General features: G+C 35.1%; 1 protein-coding gene across 1 annotated transcript in view; it reads right to left on the bottom strand.

Moving 5' to 3' along the window:
- FOXP2 (forkhead box P2) overlaps positions 1-17,787 on the bottom strand; it is a 403,711-nt gene that overhangs the window by 110,953 nt on the left and 274,971 nt on the right. Inside the window, 1 exon segment of the mRNA XM_058420110.1 lies at positions 12,097-12,186. Within this exon segment, the coding sequence (XP_058276093.1) occupies positions 12,097-12,186 (90 nt within the window).

Consider the following 17,787-nt stretch of genomic DNA (forward strand, 5'->3'; position numbering starts at 1 on the left):
CTTTTCACCACCGTGCAAAGTAATTATGGTTAGTAAAATGCTTACTGCATCATCATGATGTCAGCATTGTGTCACAAAGAGAATTGTTCACTAAGAGGTTGAACTGGAAAAGGTTAGATATTTTTAGTGGTTTCCATCTTATAAGCAGTTGTGAGAAGTCCAATGGACTGTGGTTTGTGAAAGGTGAAGTTTGCTGGTGAAACCAGACTGTTCTTGGAGGGAAGTCAAGTTTTGAATGGTCAAAAGCACATCATCAGAAGAAAAACATACTGGCTTCTGGATATTGCTTGAAAAGACAGAAGAATGGCAAACAGTTACACGAAATTATCATTTAGCCTACTGGACTGCTTTTAACAGTAGTCGATACTCAGTGCCCAAAGAGAACAAGCACAGTGGCAGACAAATATTGAGATGTGTTCCCAAACTTGGATATATGTTGCTTGAAAACTTACATCACCCTTTCTGCTTAAATCCATGTCTTTTATTCCACAAACAAGAGAGCAATTAGATCCTCTAGACCCTCCCGAAGAAACACAAGAACTGAAAGGATGATAAACGAGCAGAGATATCTTCGGCTCTGTATGGATCATATCTCCTTCTCCTTTACCAAAGAATATGCAAAATATTACCAAGAAATATTCCTTTACCAAGGAATATTCAAAACTTGAGCCAATGGATTTTGGTATTTCCTTGAAAGTGTGAATAATATATACCTAGTCCTTGTGCTCACACAAGGAGTTCACACAAGTTGGGCGTGAAATACAGTCAGAGATGTACAAGTATAAACTAGCTGCCTGCTGTTCAGTCCCACTTGAATAGGTACATCAATGATGCATGTCTCGGTGGGTCTCTGTGGTTCTTTTTCCCTCCTTGCACTCTGTTAGTAGTGCTCGAATGCACTGAACGCTCTCTGGATAGCTGATCCACATTCAAATTTTGTACAGTTAATAATACAAGTAGACCCAAACCATTAACATAAAGATTTCATAACTGCAACAGTAAGATGAATGAAAATAAAAGTTTCATCCTAACAATGAGATCAATACTGCAGATGAAATCTAATGTATTTTAAATTTAAAACCAGTGGATTTTTGATCATGGACTGCTAGTCTAGCCAGTATTTGTCAGAACCAACAGTTTCTCACTATTTTTTCTCTAAGAGAGGAAACACACAAATTATGATTCTATAAAAGATACCCTTTTTTGTAAAATACATTTAAAACTAATAATTAGTAGTGAAACTAAAAAAATTTATATGTCATGAAGTGAAAATCACAACAGTAAATGTTCCAGAATGAAAAGAGGAAGAACAATGTATTCACCATTTTTGTGGCACCATTCCAAAGGCTCTGTGCTAATGATGTGTAATCACCAAGGAAAAGACAAGGAAAATATAAAATGTTCTGCAGGGTGAAACAAAGGTTTTGAAACTCTTTTTAGAATTTCTGTTGACAGTTTTACAGGGGAGGGAAAACTTAACTAACAAGGATTCTTCTCTGAAAAAGGATTCTGCTAGTGAGTTCCTCCTAAAATCTTTGCCATTCATGGAGGTTTGAGAACAAATTTTTGTGTAAATCATGTGGTGCAACATCTGTGATACACTGGATCTCACCTTAACCACAAGACGGAGTCCAATACTGCGATTACCAAAATTGATCAGAGTTTTCACTTTAAAAAGTTAAATGATTCCACATATAATAGAAGTATTATTAAATAATTTTGTGGGTTTTCATTACACTGAAACTTTTTAAAAATATTATGCCATTACTGTATTCAAACCTTTCTAAAAGCTCTTCGAAGCAACTTAATATAGTTACAGTAAAAAAAAAATTAAAATATTCAATAAATCAAACAAATTTAGAAAAATATTTTACCTTGACAATCCAACCCTTATAATCAATTGGCAAGTTTTTTACTATTTCAATTTATCTTTGCAGTTACCAAAACCCCAGAGGACTAGGAAATCAGTCTTAACAGCTGCTGATACATCTCTGGATGCATTTTAGGACACTATTATTAAAGCTATTAAGGCTGATACAATTACACTTCTGTTTCTTAACTACAAATATTCTAAAGAAAAATACACAAAGTCATAATTATTTGCTTCTAGAGGTATGGCTGAAGTATTACAGTATCCCCCCAGCCCAATTACAATGACTGAATACTCACTCAAAGAATTCTAACCAAGTATTCCCCACCGGCAAAAAAAAAATTTAATTTCTAGACTAAACTATTTTTCTGGATGCTAAATTGGCACGACTTTTCTTAATGTGGAAAAGAGCCCCCTCTCTTAACCTTGACTCTGAGACTTATTAGGTCATAGTATATGTGAGACCTTAAAATGGTTGCAATAACAATGATCTCATAAGTGGGTTGTTAGAATAATTCATTTTATTTTCAGGTACTATGAGACAAACACCTCAACACTATAAACCCTCTAAAACATTCTAGAAGTGGGTATTTTTGGAAGAAAAAAGATTTTAAATGTTGGTTGGGTTTCAGTGCATTTACTGCCATGAAAAGCAAATTACTTTTAGAATGAATGGCTTCCTATTAAAAATGTCCATCTTTATTAATTTGGTGGTATTTCTTCCAAGTATTACTGAAAATTATGAAAGTCAACTATATTAGTTCAAACTATATTAATTATGGAAAGCTACAGCTACTTAGATTATGATCATAGAAATGCTTTATTGTAATCTAACAAGTGAGGATTAAAATATCCAAAATGTACATATACTGAAAGTGAATTTAAATAGATGAAATGTTGTGAATTTAGGATGCTACCTGAATTTTACTAAATGTCAGTTACTATCTAGTCTTCAGTCTTTTCTATTCCTAAATATGCACGACATAAATATGCAGAAAATAAAAAATATTTCTGAAAAAATAATAAACTATCACTTTCTTTAGGATGTTTAGGGAAATTCTGTAAATTTAAGAAGGCATTAAATTCCCTTTAGAATAGCTTCAATGAAACTTTACCTTTTTAAGAAAACAGCAACAACAAAGAATACCACAAGACTTCAGGACTAGAAAAGACTTTCTGAGTTGTTGTGGTTTTTTTTTTTTTTTTTTTTTTTTTTTTTTTTTTTTTTTTTTTTTTTTTTTTTTAAATTACTCTAATTCATATCACATAAATCCCCTTCTCAGTTGTCAAGCTGCAACTTTAAACAGGCAAAATATATGGGTGGTGGCTATTGGTTCACTCCATGGGTATTTGGAGCATTGGTACTAGAATCCTGAATCTTTCAGCAGAATCTGTATGGAGTAGATTTCTAATATACCAGCCAGCCACCAGAAATCAGGTGGATTGCATATCTCCATTACTCCAGATGATATCTCAAAGATCTCTTTTAAAACTGAAATTTAATATTTCCCTATTTTAATTGGAAACACGGATTTAAATTTAAGACAAGATCTTATTTTCCTCATCTATGTTATATCTCTGGTCATTTGCGGTTATTCCAAAACACTGTGACCAGAACACTGAGATTCTCTTTTCCTTTTTCATTTAGGTGAAAGACATTAGACTAAAGAAAAAAAAAAATTCTCAGTTCTTAAGCATGACCGTATTTGTTGCTGTATTTTCTAACATTTTTTAGAATTAACTTTCTAAATTAAATTTTTTAAAGATATCAATCCTGTACAACAGCCCAGCCCTCTTGTAAATCCTATCTTCCCATTTTGTTTTCATTGGTGAAACACATGCCCCCTGTTGCTACAGAAGGCCTGGAGTTTGGCATTTTTTTATTCCTCACCCAGAGTATGGGTTCAGCTGTTTCTAATCAAGAGATATTTTTTCTGCATACACCAACATCAATCACAATTTTCCTCTGAATTTGCATTATTAATTCCCCCTTAGATACTATGCCCTCAAAGCGAGAATTTTCATGGTATCCTACTCTGTTCTTAAAACAGAAATATATGTTGTTTTTTTCCTATTATTTCACTCTAAATCTTCTATTAAGAAATATTTTACTTAAATTTGGAAATCTGATTATTCCTAAGCATCAAGTCCATAGCTATCTCTGCACTCAATTACAGCTGCATCAATTTAGAAATCTGCAAGTACAGAGTTGATTTCGATATTTTTTCTCACATGCTGGGTTACTGTATTGGTTCTCCTCAATAGTGTGGAAGCTGTCTTTCCTATTAGACAAAGAGTATTTATTGAATAAATGGATTTACTGTGAACACTTGTGGGAAAATCTCATTCTTCATTTATACTTCAAGTTCTTGGTAAGATCCTTGAAGCATATCGATGTTGCTGAAACACTGTACAGTTCCTTTTGTACATATTATTATTATACAATTGCTTTTCAAAGCTTGACATAATCAAATAGTAAAGCACTGAAGTAGTGTTTAGTAAATTTTCTGCCATTAATTCTATTTCAAAAGACCTTCATCTGTCTGTTTCAAAAAAGTATTAGAAGCATAAGAAGGTATAAAAAGACCTGAACATCAAAGTGGCAATTGTTGACAAGCTCCTTCCAGAATAGGATGGGCTGATATGCTTTTCCACCCCACTATGTGATTGCTTTTTCATCAGCACACATACTCACATGCTTTTCTTCTGTAGCATTACTATGTACTGTGTGATCATTTAAACACTTTTAACACAATTTTACACGTATAAATCCCAAGTGATGTCAAACTAAAATTAACACCTATGTTGATCTTGGCATACATTCAGATTCCTGATTAGCTGGCTTCTCACATCCCCAGTAAAGCCAGCTTACTTGGTAAAGCAACTGGACAACTATGACATCACAAAGTAATTCCTAACAACTAGAAAATGTCAAGAAAATAGTACAATTTGCAAAGTAAAATTAATCTGAAAAGTATGTGAAGAAATCGGCTCAAGGAATCCCATGAATGGTCATGGAGAGAAACTGAAATTCCATGCGCAAGTTGCATATGCTACTATTAACTGAAAAACCTTCATTGTTTAGTCACACAACTTTGGTTTCGTCCAAAAATTTTCTTGACTTCAGAACTGCCTGATGAAAGGAAAAACCTTTGGCTGGGGAAAAAAAGAGACTCTCCCTAACAATAAATTAACTAGAAACAATTCTGAAATACCTACCCCCATCTAGAGCATTTATAGACTATTTCGTTTAGTTGCATTTCCTGCTTTGGTAATTTCTAAATCGACGTATACTAATGTGTTTTTCAAATTCAAGGGTATCAGGAGAGCCTTGCTTGAGTGGTGCAATTCTAAACTGGCATAATTAGGGCCCTGCCTGGGAGCAGACCCTTTAATAGAGCTGCACACTGAGTGGGGAACCATTCACACTTTCCCTCTCAGCTCCTCATGAGCTTTTCTGGGCAATGAGCCAGCTGGTAAGAGACTCAGGCTGATCCAACCTGTTGCAAGAGCCTGGAGAAGTGGCTTAAGGGAACCTCCACCTCCCAGCTCTGCAGTGGAGCTACTCACGCAGCCTGGAGAGGAGCAGTCGCAGCCATGCGAGTTGGCTGCGCTGGGAGGGACAGCAGGGCTTTCCAGCTGCTCAAAAGGCAAACCAACTTCTTAGTAGTGCTTGGAGATTCCTATAGTTCAGAATATAAAAAACAGTCCACTCATCCCATGCACAGCATTATTTGCTGCTGTCAGACAGGCTGCAGACTCTACTGTGAGGGAAAGATGAGTCTGCTGGTCTGCCACGTAAAAGCTACTGTGGAAAGACAGAGACACTGGCTCTGAAGGTCTTTCTGAATCTGAATGAAGAACTAGTCTGTGTGTTCTCTCTCTACTCCTAGCTCTCTAGAAGTACCAGAATCAACAAGAGAGAAAGGGGGAAAGGGAAGACATTCCAGTGATGTAGGTGATAATTCCTGGACAGTCATAGCAACAGATTGACACATCAGATTCTGCACAGACATGTGTTCAACGTTAAAATGCCTCCTGAAATCCCTAATCATGTAATAATCCTTATTAGTATTCTGCACATTCAATACTTGTAAACAGAACTTGCATAGTACTTCTTTCCTCTGAATCCAAAATATTCTATAATATTGCAACAATATTGTCAGGATAAAGAGGTGATCTCTGCGTCAGCTAGTAGTTTGTGGGGGTTTTTTTTGTCTCCATTAGATACAGGTGAATCTATTATGTGATAACTTCTGTTAAAAAAAAATTCTAGTTAAAATCTTCCCATGTTACCGAGATCACAGATAAGGTTAGCTGAAATATTTTATACTTCTGAAAATGACAATAGGAGATAGCACCTCAAGGTGATGCATGTAATACTTTAAACTAAAAAGAAATGCATACTAAATAGTGCCATTTTCTTATTAGATGTATGTTTTCAATAATGGAAGTTTTCAAGAGTAAAATGTGACTTAAAGTAAATCTGTTATCACAAGATTTTACAGCAAGAGAGAACATGTTGCAAAATATAGGTTTCCACAAGTGGAAAAGGTTGTCAAAGACAGGACATTAAGTCCTTGGAGCAATTTCTACCTATATAAATAAGAACTTCCAAGCAAATTTGTGATGCTGACATTTCCACTGTAAATGAAATAAATAATGTCCTGTATTTTTTCTTTATTACTGTATTTATACCTCTGCCTTAATGGAACTCCTGTTTTCTACATCATGTAAGCTTGAACATGGATACTTCTCCTTTCCCTTCCCCCTACACCTTACATAAAAATAATTCCTTGCCTTCTTTCCATCTCTTGGGGTTATCCTTGTCTTTAGAGTGGGTATTACTGATGCAAATTTCTGCACGTCAGAGGATAACTGCATATTCCTCCGAATAGACTTACAAGGGAAAATGGGACTTATGATTTTCCAGCAGCTATCTTCCAAATTTAATTTACCCCAAGCCTCAATGTTTGCTTATATGTAGGCCACACATTTCCTCTAGAATTATACTCGAGAGGGAAAAAGACTGTTTATCACTACTCTCCTCTTACACTACATATAATATGCATTTGGATCTTTCTCTATCAGTGTTTTCTACCATGTACAAAGTCCTCCTACTTCTTATGCTTAACAGCATGCATTAGATAAACAGAAATATGTAACATGCAGTTTATGAAAAAAGAATTTTAAACCAGTTAGATTTATTTCTATTTTTGGTCAATGTAATGCAAAGAAAACTCTCTAACTTACAAGCACAACAAGTTTTTTTGCTGTTTTTAAAATGGCACTTTTTGACTGACATTAAGCATGCACGGTTGAAGTCAAAGTGCATTAAATCAGAGGATATAATTTAAAAGCAGTGGGGTTTGCTTCTTTTTTTCCCACATTCCCTATATCTTATCTCTCATCAACTCCTTATATATGTTTAAAAAAGTAACTAAAGGTTACAATATTAATGATATGTTTGCTTATTTATTATGTGTAATGAATTTTAAATTCAGGCCCACATGAAGATCCCAGGGAGATGACCAAACTAGGAGAGAGTAAAGCAAGGAGAGTTGGTTAAAAGAGACTATGAATATCTTTTCATGCTGTATTTTCATGCTAAATTTTTGCATTTTGAGTGTCTTTGAAAAAAAGTGGTTCTTCTTATGTTATGCACCAATGAAATAAAAATTAAGTAATTAAACTTAAGTATATACTTTTCTCAAATTTTATCAAATTATTACACTTCAGTGAAGTGCTTATGCTAAATAAACAAAGCTTACCATAACAACTCAACACTCCATACTGCATGATATTTATACAACTGGCTCGGTACACACTGAGCTTAACCCTTTGATTCCAGGAGTCATGATTTCATGACATGCCATCCTCTTACAGAATGCATTAGTACTGATGTTGAAACAACAAATCTCCGAGCCTGAAGGAAAAAAACCCTCAAAAATGTGGTTGTGTTCACTGTATATATATTAAACTATGGGGCTGGAAGGTAATTATCTATTTTTTCTAATCAACATAATGTTCATAGACTGACTCTATGAAAATAAACTATTCTTTTAGAGACATTAGTGGGAATAGAAACACCTGGGCAAACAAATAGAATTACAACTGTGCAAATCACCACACTATGCAGACAACAACAGTATGTGTATCATGGACAGACGAGTCTAAGGTTATTTCACCTGGAAGTGAAATAATTGCAATGCCGTACACGAATACCCGCCAATAGCAGAAAATTGACAGCATTTACCTTTGGGTTATGCTTGTGCTCTCACATTTCTTGAAGAACCCCAAGTCTCACTCATGACTGTAAATGTAACATGAAAATAAAGCTGACAGTATTAAAACTCCCTCAAGATGATACCAGATTCTTTGGTGGCTCTAAGGACAGTGACTTTCTGCCCTAGGAAAATGAACTACATATTCTAAGAGCCAAGGTGACATCTTTCCCTGCTACGCCTACTATGGAAATTTGGTGACAGGGGGAGAAATCCTTGAAAGCAATTAGTAAGCTTCATCGTGGATTACTGTTCTAAAAAATTATACAGAAAAGAAAAATATTCAGAAACAAAAAATGGTACAACAAAAATCTTAACCCTACTACAGCAATATTTTACTGGACGCACAGTAAAACAGTAAATGCTATTATTTCATCATATGCAGTTTAACATTACCCTCAACTCTCATCACAAACCCTCCATAGCTATTTTGCAATATGTCATTAATCGATGCATGTACTGATTGGATCTATTGAATTGGTACATCAGTGTAATGAATGGCACATATAAACATGTTTCAAATACATTTATTCGGATAGCTATACATGAAAGTAAAATCACTACCACAATTGGTACTCAAGCTTGTCAAAAGGGATGTTTTTCTTCTTCTGTTTTACATAAGACATGCTAATGGTTATGCCATCTGCAGCGTGAAACCCAGACAAATGTAAGTCAAAGTAATAGTAGATCAACACAAGCGTCTATCTAAAACTGTAATTTTTGCAGGTATTTTCTTAACTCGCAATCTAAATATAAGACTCCTGTCCCTGAAAATATAGGATAACTACTAGTTAAAGGTAACTTTTGCATTAGAAACTAAAACAAAAACTTCTGCACTTTTACAATATATCACATAGCTAGTGATGCATTTGTAAAAGCTTTTCATGAGGATAGAAAAGACACTCAAATTACTCTAGGAAAATTTCAGCAGTTCCCCTAAAGGCATCCCCTCAGTAAAGCACAATAGAACATGATGACTTACCGACACCCTCTTTTTGCAAAGTTGAGGACACAAATTTGAAGGTTTCTTCAATCAGCTTTCAACTTGCTGATTAGCTAGGAGGAGCTGAAGTCACTAAAATACTTGACGCATTATGAAATTACAGAGAGAACATACATAAACACACCATATGCTACTTCCCCCCCCAAAAAAGACGGCCACTAAAATAAATACTATTTTTTCCCCTCTTTGGCACATGGAACGAAAGAATAGTTTACATCCAACTACAGAGCACAAGAGATGTATGGCAAGGCTTACCTGATACCTACATTTGCTTGCTGATGTGTGAGCTAGTTTTAAAGGCTTTATTGCATTTTTACTGGATTTATAAATCTCTTCTAAAATATTGACAGTGTCCAGATTAGTAAATTGCTCTGAAATGGAGGAAATTAGATATGCACTAATTTAAAGTATTTTAAAATATTGCAAGAAATCTGTTTTCTTTATCACAAACATAAGCACAAGTCTTTTTGCCTTATAACCCTCAATTTTGTCTTATAAAAATATAGCAATTTCTACTGCTAGAAGATTTTGGCTAAAGTTACCATTAAATTTGCCATACCAAAATAATAATGCTGCACAGCTTCAGGAAAGTATCTGGTCAAACAGGCAACATGATGATCGAAATGTCAACTACATGATGAGTAATGGGCAGTAAGAGACAGAAATAGAAAAGCTTGTAGGACCCAAGTCCATTACCTTGAAACATCCTTTTCACTAAAAACAAAAATTAAAATGTAGTTTGTACTCATACCTGAATTTACATGGTATTGATACATTAAACCAAAGTCTGGGAGCAAATTCCATTTTTTCTCTCCTTTAAAAATGAACCAAATGAAATGCTCAAGGCCAATATGAGACACTGCGTACACAGTGATAATGGAAGAAAAAGTTGGAAACATAAGCAATAATCTAGACTTTAGGGATCATGTAACAATTCTGAAAATAAAATTATTTGCTTTATTTTCTTCTTCCTGCCTCTCAAGTATGACTCATGAGATGCTGACTCCTCCTGGGAAACTAGTGATACAGCACTAATACACTCAAAGGGCATCAGGCCAGGGTTAGTGTTTTGAGAGCGTGAAAGCAAAAGACTCCCTCTCTTCATCTCATCATCCTCTGGGCTCTGTGCAAGACTGTCTTTTGCCTCCAAACATGGTTTTCTATCACTTCACCAATGCCTACCACAAACAGTTCCCCTCCAGACTTCTTTAACCTTGAAAAGAAAGTCTGTGAATGGATGGAGAATGTGGAAAGAGAAGTCAGTAACTCGTGAGCTGTGCTGGTTTAAAAAGTGGAGAAATAAAGAAAGAAAAAATATATATATACTGGGAAAATACCACTATTTAATGCCTGTTTCATATAGTTTCCTTATTGCCTGGTATTTGCAAATTTAGAGATAGAACATAGAGCTAGATGGATCTCGTATACTCCTTGTACAACTCATGTTATCTTTTAGAATGAGGAGCTAGCAGAATGAAGTACTTTCACAATATTCATTAAATCAATAATTTTCATGGTTCAACCTTTCAAGGTCACTAATTCCATTTTTAAAACTTTAAAAACCCACAGAGTTCACAAGCCTTTATGACTACTCCTACGTGCCTTCAGTGCAGAAGATATTTGATACAAAACAAATGTGAATTTGCATTTGGCAAAAATGTGATTTGATTTGATACAAAACAAAGTCAAGGGTGAAGAGTGGAAAGTTGAGAGTGTCCCAGGACTCAGCCTCAGCCAGGACTGGACTACAACTAGAGTATGGCGGGATGGAATCATGTCATGTTTTCCTCTTTTTTTTCCATTTTCTTTAGTCATATGCCTAAATTCTTGCTTGGTTCTGAGCAAATAAATAAAACCTTAAATATGAATTTGAAGAGAGTTGATCAGAAATGTGGAGCTCCACCAAGTTTCACAAAGGAAAGGAGACAATGAGAATCACATTTAGAAATTGCACAAGTGAACAAATTTAACAGCATTTCCCTGGTGGAGAAAAAAAATACATTCTAGTGCCTGGGGTCCTCCATTATGCATGACAAAAACTAAAAATGAGATAAAAAAACCCTACTCCATCAGAAAACAGGAGAACTCCTGAGAGAATAAATGCTCACCCAGAAAAATAGATGTGAGGAAGAGAATGGTAGGAATCATACTTTTTTTTTTATTTTCCTGAACAAAAAAATTTGTCTGCAACAAAATGTAATTCAGCAGTTAAGCACCCATACTTGGTTTATATACAAAAGACAACAAGTTTTGTCAGCAGCAATTTGATATCAAACTCTGCATTAGGAATAAATTAATTAATACCTCATAAAAATACCACACTCATAAAATTTTCCAAGAATAAAACCCTCCTTATGTTTTTACTAATGCATTTAAAATAACTATTCAATAGCAGAACTTCTGTTTACCCATTCACAACCTAAAGTCCAACAACATCCTAATGTGAAATTTCACGACATATTTTTTTTTTCTCAGCTGGCAGAAGCAGCTTTCATAATTTCCTGCACTTGTGTTGGTAGGTTTCTGAGCACTTCTCTGTCACTTGGATATAGTATTATATGCGAGGTATTTACCTTTTGGTTTTGTGTTTTTTTTCACGGATAGTATTTTGCTCCTAGTCTTAACGTGTTTTTTACAATTTAAACCATGTACATATAAAAATCGCATACCAATTTTGTAACATGTCTAGAAAGAATTAATGTACCACAGTTACTGAACTCATCCTTAGACCTTTTAAGCAAGTACAGCCACAAAAGGCTTTTGTGTCCTAAAGTGATTTTTTCTGTGAAGTCAGCAGCAAGAAAGCTGTAACCTGCAGCATGTGAATATGCACATACCCGGCATTAGGGGACAGGCATTGACACACACCCCTCACGTGTGGGCAAGCACGGCAATCTTCCCTGAGATTAAGGTCCCAAAAGCAAGGAGACTTTACTAACCTGCAGCGGTCTCTGTTTCTCACTGCCCTTAGGAGATTTCAGTCCACTTGTCTGTTGCTGTAAAAGCAGCTGCCTTGCTGCCTGGAGTGCCTAAAAGTAAAAAAAAAAGAGTAAATAAATTCGACCAGTTCCTAGAAAGAAATCAGTTACTCATTGCTAATATTAGGTAGAAGTCCAGTCAAACAAACAAAATCCCCTCCTATTTGATTTGTATTTGCTAGATTTCATACTTCTGGGTTTTTTACGTTTTTTTTGTTTGTTTGTTTGTTTTTCTTTGGGCTTTTCTTTTTTTACTTGAAACATTTAAAAAATATTCTGCAAGCACATATATAGGACTTCACTAGAATTTATGGATGTACATGAAATCCTGCAGGAAATAAAGTTAATTTGTTTGAAGTGCTTGAAGAGGAAAAATCATAAACTGCATCAATAGCCTCATTTCCACAAGGAACTTGTCTTTGAGTGTTCAACTAAAATGCCCACTCCCTTGCAAATTATCATTCAATTTGCATTTTCGTATTACAATTTGAAGTAAAAGCAAGTAGACTTCAAGTGTTACCAGAAGCTGTAATTAAATTTGACAAATCAACATCAGATTATCTTGAAAGTGAATTAATAAGGATATTCATTGAAGATTAAAAACTCTTTTTGTACTTACAATTCAAGGAGAAACCTCTCCTTTGACAAAAAAAAAGAGTGCCGTTTTAATGCCAAATAAAAATGAGTGGTTTTAATTTGCATTCTTAGGAAAATCAGAGAACAAAGAAATTATTACTCAACCAACCAGATCAGGCTCAGGGATGACAGTATCCCAATCAAAATAGAAGATGTTTTCATTTATTTTACGTTTTCATTCCAACTCAGCCAAATACAGTTAAACATATGAAATGTAAACAAACATTCCACTTACACGAAGAATGCTAATCTATATTATTTTTCCCTATAAAATTATTTTTAAATGTCAAGTGTTATAAAGTGGTACTTATTCAGGAAAAAAAAAAAAAAAAAAAGAACAAAATAAACCAAAAATCCTGATTCAAAACATTTCCACTGAAACTACCTGGAGAACTCATTTTTTTCCCCTTAGAAAAATCAGCTCAATAAAGAGCAGTTATAGCTTTACAATACATCACACTATTATTTCTGTTATTAAAACCCACTGTAGATGGAATGCACTGGAATAAATGCCATTTGATCAATGTTCCCTAAAATAATAAAGATTCTCAACTGATAAAGAAAGGTACAATTTTGATTAGACTCAAATGAGCTGGTTTTTAAGATAGTTTCTAGTATCCATGACAACAGTTGCTTTGACAAGATGTGCATATGGCATTACACTGCCAGCTGGTGTGAACAATGTTTGAACTACTGCATTGAGATGCTGAGCAAACAGAAAAAGTTGCCACGTCTTAACCCTCAGGGAAAGCAGTCATCCCCTGATCAATTATGAAAAGACAGAGAGAGGGCTGCTACAGTCTGGCTCCAAGCAAGTTTTCTGAGAAGGCAGGCAGACATAGAAAACCAAAGTAAACAAAGTGAATGCACTAGTACCATCTCCTAACAACATTGATTCGTCTCCCCATAGAAGGCCCTGGTACAAAGTTTGCAGAGCAGATTTTTAACATTTGGAGACATTCCCACAACAATCCCTGTATTGTTTCATCAAATTCTCAAGTAATTACAGGTCAGCTTTACAAAGAGTATACATTCCTCTGGACCTAAGCAATGAGACACATCGAACTATCGTCTTTCTGCCAAAAATAAACAAAAGTTAACATATTTAAAAGTGCACTTGAAATATTTTGTTACCAAGGAACCACTGGGTGCATGATCTCGACTACACTCACATTTCTTGAGCATATCCTCAAGGACAGTCCTTCTTTGCCTGAGATCAGAGTTAAATGTATCTGTTGATTTCAGAGACACCAGGATTTGGTCCCAACTTCTTGCAGTGATTTAAGCAAAAACAGATGAAAAGCATGAACAGATCTGTGGCAAACTTATATTCATAATATCTTGTGCTCTCCAAAAGGAAAACCGGAATGGAAGCAAGAGAACTACTGCACTTATGAATTCATGACAGACTGTAGAGGAAAACTAACCTCACCACTTGGTGTGGTATTGCCAGGAGAATGAGAGAAGAGATCTGGAGTATGAGGAAAAAGAAAAAGAAAAAAAAAGACTATATTCTTTTATTTTTGGCAGTTGCAGAAATCCTAATCTTCCTCAAAAGCAAAGTCCTCACATCAATACAATAAAGCAAGCAAGCAAGCATCTGGTAAAGCTGTACAATTACAGTACTTGAAAATGAAAGAATTATAGTCTGCTGTAGCTTAGATTTAATCTAGACAGTATGATTTCAAATTGTGGCTAGCACACTCCTGTGGAATGAGCCTAAGAAAGTATGACTTCCTACAGCTAACTTCAAAAAGTCACACTTCATGAAAAAGCAAGGCAACACAACAGGATATGCTTGCATAAAAGGCTCTGCTACTTAAACTATTTTGATTCATATGTGCTGGTTGGGATATCTCTAAAGGAGTAAAGGCTTATCTTTTAATACAGAATGTCTTATAAATGATGACTACCTGAATACTTCAGTGATCTTATTGTGGCAGTTTAGATTATTGTAAACACAGGAGATAGAAGAAGAACAGAAAACAATTTCAAGAGATCAGAGATGATTTAAAACTCATAAGTAGAAATCACTGTCAGCCTTTGTTCTTAGAGCAGTCATCATATGGTATTTTTTTCTCCCAGTGTGCTGCTTAACTTTACATTTTGCTACATGGTAAACAACCTCCTGGAAACACTGTTGATTTCAAAGCATTATTACTGACATTATTCATAAGTGAAAATCATGACACTATAAAACATTAGTTCTAAAAATTCATTTGCTGCTATTAAATCTTTGCAAAACAAATGGACAACTTTAAAGTATCTTACAAAATTATTAGTTTAACATCTACACTTACATCTAAACACCATGTATCATTTATAAATTTCTCTTACGATAACTCATGATCTAAAAATAGTGTAAAGAAGACAAAATAACAGACACTTATAAATCTGGTAGGACAAATTCATGTTGAATCCCACCTCAAGTTAAGTACAGACAGAACAAATTCCAGGGCAGTCAAAACTGTACATACTTTCCAATAACATTTGTTTCAAATTTAGTAGGAACTTTTCCTTAATTATATAAATTAGTAAAACTACTAAAAAAAAATTCAATGTAGACAAAACCAATAAAAAGAACTGAGGATTAGAAATTATTTTAATTACATAAATGAAAATCATTATAATGCTTTAAGTAATGGCTATATAGGAAGGAAAATTTTGGCATATGGTTTCCAGAACTCACTGTATCTTCTAGTAAAATATTTATTGGGAACACTACTTAATATTTACTACGAAGCTGTGGCATAGCTAAAACATAAGCAGAACAGAAATGAAAATAATTGCATATAACTCACACTATTAAAGTTGATAAATTGTGGTAGATCTTGCCATTTGTTGGCAATATTACTAGGAGATAGAACTTCCTTTAATTTTGTATTCCAAACCCTTCCATTTGATGTAAGCATGATTCGAAATTATTTTTAAAGTTTTACTATTTTAATAAAGTGAAATCTGTCACCTAAAGATGGTAAACTTATTACTTTGGGTTTTAGAAATTAAATATATGTGTATTTTTAGGAAACAGATGTCACTCATATCCTTCCTTTAAAACCAGGAATGTTTAACCTATCAGCCTGTTGCATTTGAGACGTTAAAATGAAAAATGACATCTATGCCCATTAATATCGTCAATGTATAAACAGCACAGCGTGACACATTCTTGAGAGCTGAAGGCTACAAAATCTCTCTGAAACATAAATAACAAAGCACTCAGAAGGATATTTGATGTTGATATTCATCTCTGAGAAAAACACTGCTGCCTGGCTTCTTATGAAAATAGATGCAGCCCAAATGGATCTCCTGTAATTGGTTTCAGATAGCGAGGTCAAAAGAAATATGATACAAGAAACTATTATGTGGAACAGGCGAAACAAGAATGTTTATACAGGCACTCCCTATTTATACTGACAAGAGGTGTATACTCTGCAGATAACCAAAACCAAAACACTTGCCAGAAGTCAACCATATTCTTTTCTTTTCTAATTCCGAATCCCTATTTTATTTTTTCAAATGACTGCATACCCTAACATTCCTGCTGAACATGAAATAAGTTTCTGAACATATAACTTTCCAAATGGCTGAATATGTCAAACGAGAGTCATCTCGCTGGTAGCACTATGCAACCGAAACGTATCAACATGCTAAGCTGGATTTAAGGCCAAAGACTGCTCCGTGCTGTTTGAATAACAAGTTAACCAAATGATTACATAGCCACATTTATTATAAAAAACACTTCAGGAGAACCTCTGACCCTTTATAAACTGCTCAGGGCCCATTCTCTGGCTGGCTCCCAACAAGAACCCCAGAATTATCCACAGTTGTACAAAACCCTCAAAAGATAGTGACTGAAAGACAGCATTGTTCAACTCTTCCTAGTAGCCCTCAAATGATATTGCTAAACCTTTCTCTCTCACTGATTGTGTTTGCCCACAAAGTTCTCTAATGAATATCAGAGTCAGTCAGCACAGCAGCTCATACAGTAGCAAAGCAGTTAGCACTATTCAGAGTCTTGAATTTAGGATGATCCAACTCCTTTCCAGCAGCAGTCTCTCCAGAAGCCTCAAGAGAGAAGGCAAACTCCCATTTTGCCCACTGAATAACACTTTTTTCTCTAAGCTACCCAAAGAAATTTGAGGACAAATGTGCCACACAGGAAAGCCCACCTGTATGTAACAGAAATCCAAGTCACATAACCTGTCTGATTTCACCTACGAGAGATAGACTGCACAATTTTTACAGTGTTTGCCTATGGAAGTAGAACAGATAGCTAAGGCTGTTGGCACGTATCTCAAGGAATATATTATCTAACAAAACCAGATGTTCCCTAAGAAGGATTTCATGCAATTAACCTAATATCAGACTATGCTAATGCTCAAACTAAAAAAAAGGTTTCTCTGTCTTTTGAATCTAGATTAGGGTGCCTCGCCTAGTAGTAGAACATAAACCTGGAAGAGATCACAATGTTTGAAACTGTATTATGCTCCAGAAGAACAGGCAGTAGTCTTTGACAGCGTATTACAATCCCAAGTACTCCTACCACCAGGCTGCTAGACAGGAGGACAAGAAGTCGTAGTGCTCACCAAATGCAGCAGTAAACCCAACCCTACAGGGCAGGATTAAGTGAACATTGAGTATGTTTGAAAACATTTACTACATTAACACTACAGGAATTTTGGGCAAATGATTGGCTCTTGGAACCCCAGGCTGCCCAGGTTTTCCAAGGCTGGGAAAATTCTACATTTGCTCGGAATAGCAACTCTTCGTGCCTGGGGAATTTCAAAACAAAACAGCATAGCACATTGAGAGTTGAGAGCAAGTAGGGAAAGACATTCTGGATCACAGTTTAACTTACATTCCTCAAGTGCTTCAGCTCAGAAAACATAATACTATCTCTGGTTCTCGTTTCCTTGGACTAAAAGCACTTTGTGGTTGCTTGGTTGCTTGGTTGGTGGCAGAGGTGATGGTGAATGTGTGTGTTTTGTTTTGTTAAGCTGATACTGCCAGTTTCAG

The sequence above is a fragment of the Hirundo rustica genome, chromosome 4 (genome assembly GCF_015227805.2).
Source record: "Hirundo rustica isolate bHirRus1 chromosome 4, bHirRus1.pri.v3, whole genome shotgun sequence".
Taxonomy (NCBI): domain Eukaryota; kingdom Metazoa; phylum Chordata; class Aves; order Passeriformes; family Hirundinidae; genus Hirundo; species Hirundo rustica.